At 38.3% G+C, this 12651-nt stretch overlaps 1 protein-coding gene across 1 annotated transcript; it reads right to left on the bottom strand.

Moving 5' to 3' along the window:
• Positions 1–1609: 1609 nt before the first annotated feature.
• Positions 1610–8990, bottom strand: arr3a (arrestin 3a, retinal (X-arrestin)). The gene is made up of 15 exons (XM_027007772.2): positions 8933–8990; positions 7255–7285; positions 6863–6923; positions 6722–6766; positions 5117–5310; positions 4685–4744; positions 4528–4604; positions 4216–4351; positions 4047–4131; positions 3799–3871; positions 3490–3627; positions 3102–3185; positions 2818–2841; positions 2290–2339; positions 1610–2139 (listed from the first exon to the last, which is right to left on the bottom strand). Exons 1-15 carry the CDS (start codon positions 8938–8940, stop codon positions 2135–2137), a joined length of 1071 nt encoding a protein of 356 aa, XP_026863573.1. The 5' UTR covers positions 8941–8990; the 3' UTR covers positions 1610–2134.
• Between the last annotated feature and the right edge of the window lie 3661 nt (positions 8991–12651).

Here is a 12651-nt window from a genome sequence, read left to right as displayed (position 1 = left end):
TGTGTAATGGTTTTTGGGTTTTTTTATCCACCCAATAGAATTTGACAAAGGTGACAAGATATTAGGAAAACATTCTTATAGAAGACAATAATAAAATTCAGAATTACAGGGGTATATAGAAGGCTAAATAATTAGAGGAAAGGATGCATAAATATTGCAAAAATAAATGTTGCAGGTTTTATGGTGTTTACAGAATTTAGTTTCAAGATAATGGTTTAGATAAATAATGAAACAAATAAAATGTGGTTTTACTTCAGCAAATTTGCTGGTATGGATATAATATTTAGTGATGAATAAGAGAAGGTTGATTACAAACTTTTTTTTAATTATTTTTTTAAATAAAGAGGTCATTAGACTTTATTCCGAAAATGTTCAAAATATATTAAGGTCAGTGTTGAGTTTTTTCCATATTAGCTAATTCACTTTTTTTCCAAAAGGTATGGGACATTCCCAGAAGAAATGAATTAAGGTCTCATAGCTTGACTTACAGAAGCTACAGAGGTAGTTCATATTAATGAAAAAAAAATCAAAGTCTTTACTGGATAGCATCTGTGTAACAATCTGAATGAGACTTCTTTTACTTTGTTAGTTAGAAGGATTTTTGGAGTAACTGTGTAGCTTTCCACTGAACATTGTAAAATGTGTTATTCCAAATAGCAATAGCAGGGGGAGGCATATGTACTGTGCTATATAAAGCATTCTGATCATGTCATTAAAAGGAGACATGATGTCACTTTGTATGTCACTAAAAGCTTTTTTATAGCTACTTTAGAATTGATCCCATAGCAGACAGTTTGTTTTCTGAAGTGGCTGTATTTTTGTTTTATTCATACATTTGATATGAACTAACTACAATTTCTATAATGTTGAGGTGGTTACTACATTGTGTGTAGTCTCTGGTTGAGCAATACCACTTTGACTCAGGCCCAGGTTACACACCACACAAACATTTGTGCAAAAGAGTCAGCCGGGTTAAGAGCTGTGTTTACCTCATGTCATATAGTGTAATTGGGTTGACTCAGTTGGAACTAATAACCGGATGTTGCTTGGCTAGCATTGTTGGCTAATAGTCAACAAAGCAGGTCAATCAAAGGTTACAGACTATGTACTTACACAGACCTTTTTATAGTTGGTTTGCAAAATTGCAATTCTAAAAAGCGTGCTATTATAGCCACTGTCATTTAAAATCTAATTTGTATAAACATAAGATACATGAAGTCACAAGTTTTCAAAAAGGGGATAAATTTTTTTTTCTTAGGTGTAAACATTTCTCATATGGAATATGTTTAAACCCAGCACCAAAGCTTAGAAATGTATATCAAATGCAAAAATGTCATGAGCATTCCTTATTTTCACTGATACATGATAAAATATATAGATCATTGTTAAAGGTTATTTGTGACTAGAGAGTAGATAATGTAAGTATAGTATAGTATTTTATGTAATCTTTGAACAAGCACTAATATTATGTAGCTATTGTTTCTTGACACTCAAACTGTAATGACTGATATAAATATCCATCAACAAAAGTGGTTTAGAGTTTTATTTGTTTATTTGTGAAGTTTAAGTCAGGCAGTCCATGAGTGGTAAACAGTAAAATCAGGTGTCTATGACATCAGGGGGTAGGGGGCACTACGCAAGCCGAAATAAGAAAGCTAAGCACAAACATATTACATATTCCTAATTTTAGCAGAAATGAAAACACACGTTCTGTTAGGGTGGGATAAAAGAATAACTAGCCAGACATACGTGAGAAAACTGCCCTTTTCAGGCAGACAGATTGTTTTGGGTGACGTAAAATGATGACGTTTAGGAACCACTCTTACTTGAGTAGACAAACTAAACATATTATTGGTCTGTTATTAGTCTATTATAGGTCTGCTATACTTAATCTGGTTAATTGTGAGCCTAAATCCTGTAGAACTCTGGTTGTAAACTGGAAACTTGACTGTTGGGAAATCTACAGTACATTACATGGCTTGTGAGGTATTTCTGTAATCGGTTTGTCTGCTGGTCTTCAGAGATCCACGCTTGCGTTCTTTTATATGTCTTTTTATGGCTTTGCCAGTATGCGTTGTCTGCTGAGGGAGATGACACAAAAGATCTGCTCCATCTTGTGGCTGTCCATAGGGCTTCACTCTGTTGTGGGTGGAGGAGAGAGAAGATGTGGGCAGCAGTGAATGACAGTCACACTGTATTAAGACACATGTGGCAGAGCTAGTTATGTACAACTACAGCAACAACAACAACAATAATAATAATATGGAGTTGTCTGTTCATCTGCTGTACCTATTGGTCTGGGGTGCATCAGTGTCAGAGGCAACTCTACAGTCATATCACTGCAGGGAGAGTGAGACACAGACACACAGAGAGTGAGACACAGGGAGGGTGAGACAAAGAGATACAGAAAGCGTGAGACACAGTGAGAGTGAGACACAGAGACAAAGGGAGAGTGAGACACAGGGAGGGTGAGACAAAGAGATACAGAAAGCGTGAGACACAGTGAGAGTGAGACACAGAGACACAGGGAGAGTGAGACACAGGGAGGGTGAGATAAAGAGATACAGAAAGCGTGAGACACAGTGAGAGTGAGACACAGAGACACAGGGAGAGTGAGACACAGAGACAGGGAGAGAGAGAGACAAAGGTAGACAGAGAGAGTGGGAGACAAATTAAAAATGTCTGATGTAGTTTGAATTATTTCTGATTAAAGGAAGAATACATTTTATATTTATCCTTATATGCATCAGATTGCATTTTAAAGTCTGTTTGTGAGAAGAGCGTATTTTAAAGAGGGTAAATTTTCTGTAACTTTACCTGGGTACCAGACCTCCCAATAAGCTGAAAGATAAAAACATACATTTTTTTACAATATTTAAAATTTTATTATGTTTTAACCATGCTTTGATTGTCTATAAAAGTCAAAGAGATACACACATTTATATAGCAAAATATAGATGCACACGTAATAAGATGGATATGACTGAAATTGCTTTAAAATTTAGAATAGTTTAGAATAGTTTAAATAATAGTTTAATATGTTTATAATGTGACTTTAATGACATATTAGTTATAATGATGGAAATTCAAAAGATTCTCACCCTCCTCCAGACATCAGCAGGTTCACCTTGATTTTATAAGACACCAGAATTCCAAGCACCTCCTTGTCCATTCCTGGCTGCAAGCTGGAGTGGGAAGCCGAAGAATGCACAAGTAAAATAGCACACAATGAAAGAACATACAAACAAAGAACACACACAGATCATACAAATGAAAGAAAACACTAATAAAGGTTGTGTGTGTGTGTGAGTGTGTGAGTGTGTGTGTGTGTGTGAGTGTGTGCGTGTGTGTGTGTGTGAGTGTGTGTGTGTGTGTGTGTGTGAGTGTGTGTGTGTGTGTGTGTGTGTGTGTGAGTGTGTGTGTGTGTGTGTGTGTGTGTGTGTGTGTGTGTGAGTGTGTGTGTGTGTGTGTGTGTGTGTGTGTGCGTACATGGTGCTGGAGGCCAGGTTGGTGTCCCCCTCCTTCAGCTTCCCGTCCAGTGCTAACCCTCTCTTCTCTTTGTTGTTGGCCAGCAGTGGAGTGATGGCAAGTGTTTTTTCAAATGTTGCATTACCTTCTACTGTCTCCCTGCAAAGAACCGCTATCGTGAATATGAAGAGCCTGCGCCAGATTACTGTAGGCACTCTGCTCATAACCAGGGAGCTGCTTCAGGAATGATGGCAAACAGAAAACATTCTGGTGTGGTTGCAAGTCAAGATGAGCCAGTACTCAAGACATGGAGACTGAGGACACACTCACGAGAATTCTTCAGACAGCACAGTCTTGGTGTATTTGTCTGCAGAGTACAGAATGACATCTGTGGTCTGGTCAACTGTTAGAGAAACATGAAACAAACAACAAAAAAATGGCATTCGGTACCAAAGCTTTTTGGAAGCTTGTTTTAATGATGTCAACTTTAAAATGTACAATACAATGACTTGTGTTCTTATCATGATATCCGTAGTTTTGTAGATTTTCAGTGGTTCATAGCACTGTCTTTGACTCACTAGAAATTCTGATTTTTTTCACCACTTTGCTGGTCTCATTCTTCACCTTAACTTTAACAGGAATGGGTTCTCCATGGTAATAGATCTGTTGTAAGCAAAACAAAGGAATTCAGGTTCTGAGCCTGATATTCTAAATATGTGTGGTTAAAAATGACTTGGCATTCCTTACATCCTTATCAAGAAAGGCCTCCAGAAGAACGGGCTTGTCAGACATCATGAAGGTTTTACATATTTCTGCCTTCTGTCCAGATCCTGTGTTGTCAGGGGCAAACTGAACCTTCCGGATAATCAGGCGGCAGGTGTCTCTGTGAGTGTACAGGACAGAGGAAGTACAGGTACTCACCTGGTATCTGGATATAACGGCAAGATCTATTATTGTTAATCAACTGAAACCTCAAACTGACTTTGTAAATTCAGACATCAGGAAGTTCTTACTTTGCATTTTATTCAAAGCAATATGCATAAAAGATGAGATACTCACTTCTTGTCAATTTTCTCATCTGGGTCTTCAGCAGCTCTTGCTAAGTAGGCCTTGACTTCAAAGTCTACACCGCATGGCTGCCAGGGTAACAGGTGAGAGGTTAGAGGTGAGAGCTCAGGGCTGCTGCAGTCTGAAAGCTGTTTGTGCGTAACCTCACCTTCCCCTTGTCCTCTAGACCAGGCTGGAGGGTGACAGAGCAGGGCATGTTGGTTGGGATCTGGAAGGGAAACAAAGACAAGTAGTGATGGTGGAACATCTCGGCCAGCACCCAAGATGAGCTCACGGGACAACCTCACAGGACAACCTCACAGGACAACCTCACAGGACTCCTCAGCTTAAGTACAAATCAGAAATGCACCAGGCAACAGCTGGTGGCTAAACATCTTTAACAATAAATATCCCAAACCTTGAGCCATTAGAGCAACAGAATGCATGCTCATTGGCTAGAACATGCTGTGATGCCTCAGGTCAATACCAGCATGATAAGATCAAGTGACATGAGTGCTGTTTTTAAGTGTGGATCCTAAGCACAAAGAGTATCCCACATTCCCACAGCTTGCTCTGTAAGCACTGAAGAGCAGAGGCATACGTTGAAGGTGAAGACATAGCTCTGGTCCCCTGACTTCTTCAGCAGAGTTTCATGCATCTCAGTGAGGGCTGGCTTGTAGCCACAATCAGGATGCAGCTGGATGTGATGTGTCCAGATGTCCTTTCTGAATGTAAGGCCGATCACATCTAGGTCTTCACTGCCATAGCGGAATGCACAGCAGAGCTGGATCCAAACTATATTAAAAGAAAATCCCTGTACTCATTCCATTCTTTTATCATCTGGTTTCATTTTAGCATTCTAGAGTCAGAGCATTATTTTCATTTTATGCAGATAAAAATACACAAAGATTACAGTTTAGTACTGACAGCTGCAAATGTACATTGTTCGTTTTACAGTAAAAATGTAATTTCTGTAATATTTTACAGGATTATACTGTAAGTGACTGCACAATTAAAATGGTACATTTATTTACAGTAAGAAGTCCAATGTTTGAAGCAGGAGTGAGAAGGATAGCTACACTTTTTTTTGTTAGTCAATATGTGAAACTTTTCCATATTGTTTTCTGCCTTTATCTTTTAGATAGACACTCACTTTAAGGACTTAAATGTGCTAGCATAAACCTCAACAATACAAAACTCGAATGTGCCTTGACGGTGGCTGAGTGAGTACAATTATGTTCATACAGTGGATGCATTCATGCATCATGCATATATGACAAATTATTTCCTCTTTAGGAGTAAAGCCCATCTTTTATCGAATGTGGAGTTCATTCGTGGTGTTTATGTCATCTGTACATCTGTGATGTGTAGCTGTGTAACTAAGCGATATGCAGAGTTACATAAACTATCTCTATTTGACGTTAGCAAGAATGTTCAACATTCTAAGAACACCAAAAAAAATTATTTCAGTTTTCTACTGCTTGTGTTTTAATATAGTTGATTAACAGATACTTGCATCTGTAGGTTACTTTCACCATCCAAACACTAGTTATATCTCTAGTAACCATAAATCTACTGCTGTAAAGTACTATACAATTATATGTAAACTTTACAACTGTCACAGTTAGTCCCTCCTAGCATCCATGTTCCATGGTTTCCCTGTCATATGTATTATTTTGGTTCCATTCCTTAGTTTTCTTTTTCTCCACCCCTCGTTTGGTTTTCCACGCCCATCATTACTTTCACCTGTTTCTTGTTTCTAGCTTAAGTTCATGTATTTAAACCCTCTCTGAGTGCCTGTGTGTTTGCCTTCATGTTTTTTTGTTTATCATGTGTCCCCGTACTCTACGTATTGGCTCTATGACTCTGGACTCCTCTGACGACTCTGAATTCGGATTTGCCCCTAATAAATCTTGCTGTTCTTTCTTCCGCCCTCTTACCGCTCACTGTTACAACAGTATATTACTAGAAACACATTGATATACAGTAAAATCTACAGCAATGATCTATACATATGTCAATAATATGTTAGGTTACTGTATATATGCTTTATAGTTATTTACCATAGATTTTACTTTAGGTATGGTAATGCATTGTGGTAATATGTTAATATATTATGATAAGTATGGTAATGCAGTATTGGAAGAATAGTAATGCATTGTGCTTAGAAAGTGGTGAGAGAAAATACGATAAAGGAGGTAAATGCCTTTTCTGTCTCCAAGGTCTGTGGGCTCAATCTTCAGCACACCCTCTGTATCAAACACAACAGATACACAGGTCAGTTCAGGCTACAAACTGAATAAAGAAACATATTGTATGGGACAAGAACACTGTTTAGAAACCTCACCAACAGGATCCACATAGTCCACATGGTCCACATAGTCTCTCTTTCCCAGGAAAAGGGAGAGCTGAGGAGGAAGGAGCAGTTTCCACACATCAGACATGCATCTTATGCAAGAGCCCTGGGATTCCATCAGTCATCTTCATAGAAATAATGTAAGCTAAATCCCTAAATGTATTTGACATGATTAATCTTCTGGAAGTTTGACAGTGGAAGCACTGGTGTGCCTGATTCATTTTCTCCAAATTAAGTCTAAATGTCAGATTTTCTTAGATTTCTGCAAGGCAGTGATCATATTATGTTTCATAGCAAGCCCGTTTTCCTGATATACATAGATACAGTGACAAATGAATAAAATATCAGTGTTTCCATCTCTTTAGCAATAAAAAACACCTTACCTGCCCATTTCCACTGGTCTTTTTGAAAACCCTGGATACAAAATAAATAAATAATAGATTTTATCTAGTGAAAATAAATAAGCAAAATAGCTAATCTCTAAGATATGATCTACAGCAGTGCTGGCCAATCCTGAGTGCATGCCAGCTCATTTATAGCACCAGGCACTTAATGCTCTCCTCCAAACACAGTCAGTGATGTTATAAAATTTAAAAAATGAAGTTTAAAAAGAAGCAATTACTAGTGTTAGGAGCAGGTATGTGCTCACCCTCCCCCACCCAGACACATCAATGTATTATGATCCTGAGCATACAGACTGGGGGAAGTGGAGATGACTACCAGTGAAGAGATCATTGGAAAAAAAGTGATGATTGCCATGTCCAGAGCATACAAAACCTTGTGGTTTCTGCCTGCTAGAACGCTGTTCCCACTGCCAAGGCCTAAGAGGCCAGGGTCCCACCTGGCAGTCGTTTTCCTCACAGACCTCTCAACCTCAAATGGTAATACCACCATTCTATTCTAAATGGTGTGCTTGTCCTGCTCCCAGTTCTCCCCACAGCCACTGAGACAGCGCTCTAGCTCTTCCAGCATGAAGGACAGATGAAGGACATCATTTCAGACAGTGGGGTACAGTTTATATTGTGATTGTGGCAGGAGTTCCTTGATGTACATAATGATGAGCCTGAGGTCCAGGAATCCCCCTCAGGCCAACGGACAGGTCGAAAGGGAGAATCGGGAACTAGGAGCTTTGCTTCTCCTGCCAGGAACACCCAGACACCTAAATCCCAATTTGCCCGGTTTAAAATTACTAATTCAAATAGGGAATAAAGATGGAGACTAAAGAGTTAGTTAAAGAGAATAGAAGTTAAAGATAACATGCATTTGTGGCACCCTCCAAAGAAAGTCTGAGTTACACAAAGGTACAATGAGGTCATTTCACCTCCCTTTTTTACATTCCAGTCTTTGAAGTTACCACCATTACATAGAAAATATTCATTTTGTCAATTGAAATTTGATATCATTATATCCCAATGAAATGTCTTCCCTTTTTTGAAAAAAAAATCTTATTTTGCCCACCTACTATTGATAAGATCAATTCCTGTACCACCTGGCACATGATGCAAGAATAAACCAGAATAATCTGCTTTGCTCCTGCTTGGTGGCCTTAGAGCTCTCCGCACTGTGTCCTCAGATGCCCGCAGAGACATTATTAAAGATTTTAAATGGACAAATCTTTAGACCTTCAAACACTCTTTTGCATCACTCTCTACCTGGCACATCCACAGAGACTTTGAAAGGCCACTTCACTGAGGTCATTTTTTGAGAATACAGGATAATATGTAATTCAGTACTTTAACTCTCTTTTGCCTAAAAACATTTTATTATCTCAGGTACCTGCCCTGGGCATAGTATGCTGCCTCAAGCTTCCGCAAGTATTTTATTATTTTTCCATACTCATGTCTCATTCCTATTTCACTGCAAACTGGACGTCAAGCTTTACAACTGTTCATATTTCTCCAGTAACTTCAAATACAAAATTAAAAAGATAAAAATTCAAAGCAGTTTTCTGTGAGCATTGCAAGTTTGCATTTCTACAGTATCTAAAAGCATTGCTACACTATATAAAAGAGTTTCTACAGTAAAAGCATTTTTACAGTATAGAAGAAGAGTGACACTTACTTTGCCATGTTTCAGGTTCGCTTCTGAAGGAGAAAGCAATATATAAATGTCTAATAAGCTAAAATGGGAGGATGACCTTTTACTGTTAAGGGAAAGGTAATGGTGGGTGTGTGTGAGGTGGGGTGGGGGTAAATCTCATTTAATGAGATCACAGCATGATTCCTGTTTTACTTGATGAGAGAATCAGCCTGTATAGTACTGCTAATCCATCGGGGTAACCCTCTGTAATCACAAAGCCCCTGGCTAAACAGCCATGGACAAAGATATGGTGAGCCAAACTGTTTCATGTTTTGTTCTTACACCACCTGATAAACTTACACCTGAGGTACATCTGTGCTTGGAAAGACAAATACGTACTATAATTATACATAGTCATTTGTTTACTTTTATTATGTAACCAAACATGTCAAGCTAATGTTTCTTGTAAGTAGTTATCACCTAAAAGAAGGTCAAACACATACATTATATGGCAATGATTTCTGAAAATTCTAGAATCAGTATTTTAGAGTCTGTGAGTTCTTATCTGACACAGTAAGTTCTTTGTTGGTGAGGTTTGATACTTTCCACTTCCTGTGGCTTTAGACACAACCTACTGCAGAGTGAAATGCAATGAGTTACATATATTAATTCAAGCATTCTGCTTTCAGAAAGGGCTAATTCTGATAAAGCTCAAGGGAAGCTGAAAGAATAGTGGTTCCTTTTGTTCTACTCTTTGCTATGTGTAATATCTTTACAGACAGTGCTGTGTTTGCTTGCCAAAACAAGAATTATCTTGGATTCCTTTGCTTTAGAATTCTTTCTGAACTGGCATCTTAACACTAGATAGTGTATGCAATGTATGCAGTGTGTGCACAGTGTGTGCGCAGTGATCAGTATCTCTGACTTTGGTATAGTCAGGTGTCATGTCATAAACCCCTAATATCCCCAAGGTCTAAATGGTACTAAATTAAAATCTTTTACACTGATGTAAAAGTTAGAGCTTTAAAGTTCTCCCTTAAATGTGTCTTTAGGCATGACTATTGTACTCTTCAGGACATTACAGCCTCTGGACACTACACCATCAGCACAGTACACCATCAGGACACTCCAGCATCAGGACACTCCAGCACCAGGACTTCAGGACATTTCAGCACCAGGACACTACACCATCAGCACAGTACACCATCAAGACACTACAGGTTCAGGATACAACATCATCAGGAAACAACAGCACTTGGGCATTACAGCACCTTCTGTTCTGCTTGTCTTACCTGGTTTTAGAAGTAAAACAAACTTGTTCCTTGTAATCCGTAGGTCACTTCTTCAGAGAGCAGGTGCTCATGAGTAGCTCTTAAATTTATACTGGTATAGTGCTCCTGACAAAGCTTTATCTGCTTCACTTTATCTGCCTCACATCTGCTCACTAATCCACTCAGTCAATTAGTAGTCTACTACTGGTGTCCACAACCTGTTCAAAAATATAAATCGGATATTAGTCCAAGTACTTTGCAACATCAACTGTATCTGAAGATTTGAACACCCCACATTCTGGTTACACTTTTTACAGTCAGTGCTGAAAATGTTGGAGCATCTCGTCAGATCATTTACAGCACATAGTTGCCACACACTTCTGGATAAACACTTTTTAAAGTGTGATTGGTGGTGAGTGTTTTTGTTATATCTACGTATTACAGTTAATTATTAGATGTTTCACACTTTAACCATGTAGATGTGATTTAGCATTAGACCATTAGGCTATGTTAAACCATTCTGGAATAAATTCTTTGAAAACAGGCAATTCTGAAGATTGAGCTGGTCTAGAGACAGGCTAGGTTCAGGATTTCCCACAGATGTGTACACAAAATTCTAATCTTGTACACAAAAATCTAAGTACAATACTCCAAAAAGGGTCAGTATTGATGCCACTGAAGCTCTGGCAAGGCTGTGAGTGAGTAGGTATATCTGCAAAGGCTGAAAGTTAGCAGGTATGTTTGCACTTCTCAGAGCAGATGGTCCAAAAGCCTGCAACCCTTTAGGTAGTGGTAGGTGTTTGTTTAAAACATTGTTTTTAGCAATGTTTATGTATTCATATATCTTTGGTCATCCTCAACCTCAGTGTGTGTATGTCAGTGTTGTATATCTATATGTAGTGTATTTCAGAAGCATGGAAAAACAAAAACATGAAAAACCTGCCCAGGTAAACACAAGCCATGCCACGTAAACAAGGAAAATCAACTGCTATAACTTCACGTACGATGTCCTTTTCTAGGATGTGAACTTCTTGGTTCAAAAAAGGATTAAAAAACAAGTGCTCTTAGTTAGCATTCTATGAGATGGCTTTGCCAGAAATCTATCCATTCCTTCTTTGCAAATAAATCTCCACGCAATTATGTAACAGACTCTTCCAGTCACTCCAGGCAACTAGCAAAGTATCCTTACAGACTTATACAATCTCAGCAAAGTATCCTTACAGACTTATACAATCTCAGCAAAGTATCCTTACAGACTTATACAACCTCAGCAAAGTATCCTTACAGACTTATGCAATCTCAGCAAAGTATCCTTACAGACTTATGCAACCACATGGTGCATCATACCAAAATACCATAGACTCTAATGACAGGAACCAGTGGTCAAAACACCAGAGAGATGCATGAGAATGGTCAGCTGGAGGAAGATTGCTGGAATTCTTTCATGAACACTTTGTTCTCTAAAAAGACCTTAGGTCTATTTGTAAGGAGCACATATGGCAGTGCAGTTCCATTTGGGTTGTTTTACTGATGTATGGAGTGTGACTCTAAGAGTATTTGGCTGCTAAGCGTAATCCCCTTATTATTAAGCATTGTCTGAAATAGTCATGCTAGAGCAAAACATTCAGTTCAGAAGACGTGTTGCTCATGGAAGACAGCACAGTACTGTCATGCGAGTAAATCAAGCACTGACCATGCAGTTCCATAAATCTCTTTAGCCTAAAACTGCTGTGAAGGGGTGCCATCTAGATATAGCTGGTTTAATCTGGATATAGTTGATTTAATCTGAATATAAATAGTTTAATCTGGATAATAGTTGTGTGCAAATAAAGATGACCATTAACATCTATGAGATTAAAATTTTCATAATTTCATAAAAATACATAAGATATTTTTGCATGGGATAAAATCTTTGTTAACCAGTGAAACTGGCATGTTCATGCTAAAATGGTTTCCTTAATAAATCTACTGCTCACATTATAAACAAAATTTTGTAGTTGACTGACACTGTACCAGTGATTAACTGCAGGTGTGCAAGATGTTTGTCTCTTCTCAGACCATCACTCCCAGCTACTGTGTCAGGTTGCTAATTAAACATAAAGCTACCACTCTTTTTTAAGAATTAGACTGACATTTTATCATTTTTACTAGCATTTTTACATCCTATAATTTAATTCAGTGATAAAAATGTTTTAATTTTACATGCTATCTTAATAACTTCTAAGACAATGGAACAGATTAAAATCTTCACTGGCACTAAGTGTAGAGGAGGTTAATGGCTCTAATTGAAAGTGGCTGGAGCAACAGAAGGAGACATGAGACTCTTCTGACTCCCTGACACAGTGCCAGATTAACAAATTGGCTGAGCAGACACTGGTCTATGGGTTCCACATCTTTTAGGGGCCCTGCAAAAACTGAAAAACAACTATTTGATCCTTTGCGTGGGGGGCCTCGAGATTTTAACTGAGCAACAACAACAACAATAACAGT

This window comes from Electrophorus electricus, chromosome 17 (genome assembly GCF_013358815.1).
Source record: "Electrophorus electricus isolate fEleEle1 chromosome 17, fEleEle1.pri, whole genome shotgun sequence".
In the NCBI taxonomy this organism is placed as follows: Eukaryota; Metazoa; Chordata; class Actinopteri; order Gymnotiformes; family Gymnotidae; genus Electrophorus; species Electrophorus electricus.
This window is presented reverse-complemented; position numbering and strand designations above follow the sequence as displayed.

Bases quoted from the DNA above. Each gene is read 5' to 3' on its own strand.
- arr3a (XM_027007772.2), bottom strand. The intron at 5,311-6,721 runs GCATTTACCTCC...CTTTTAATATAG, and splicing joins AGACCTTGGAGACAGAAAAG to TTTGGATCCAGCTCTGCTGT. The intron at 4,352-4,527 runs GTGAGTATCTCA...GTACACTCACAG, and splicing joins GATGAGAAAATTGACAAGAA to AGACACCTGCCGCCTGATTA.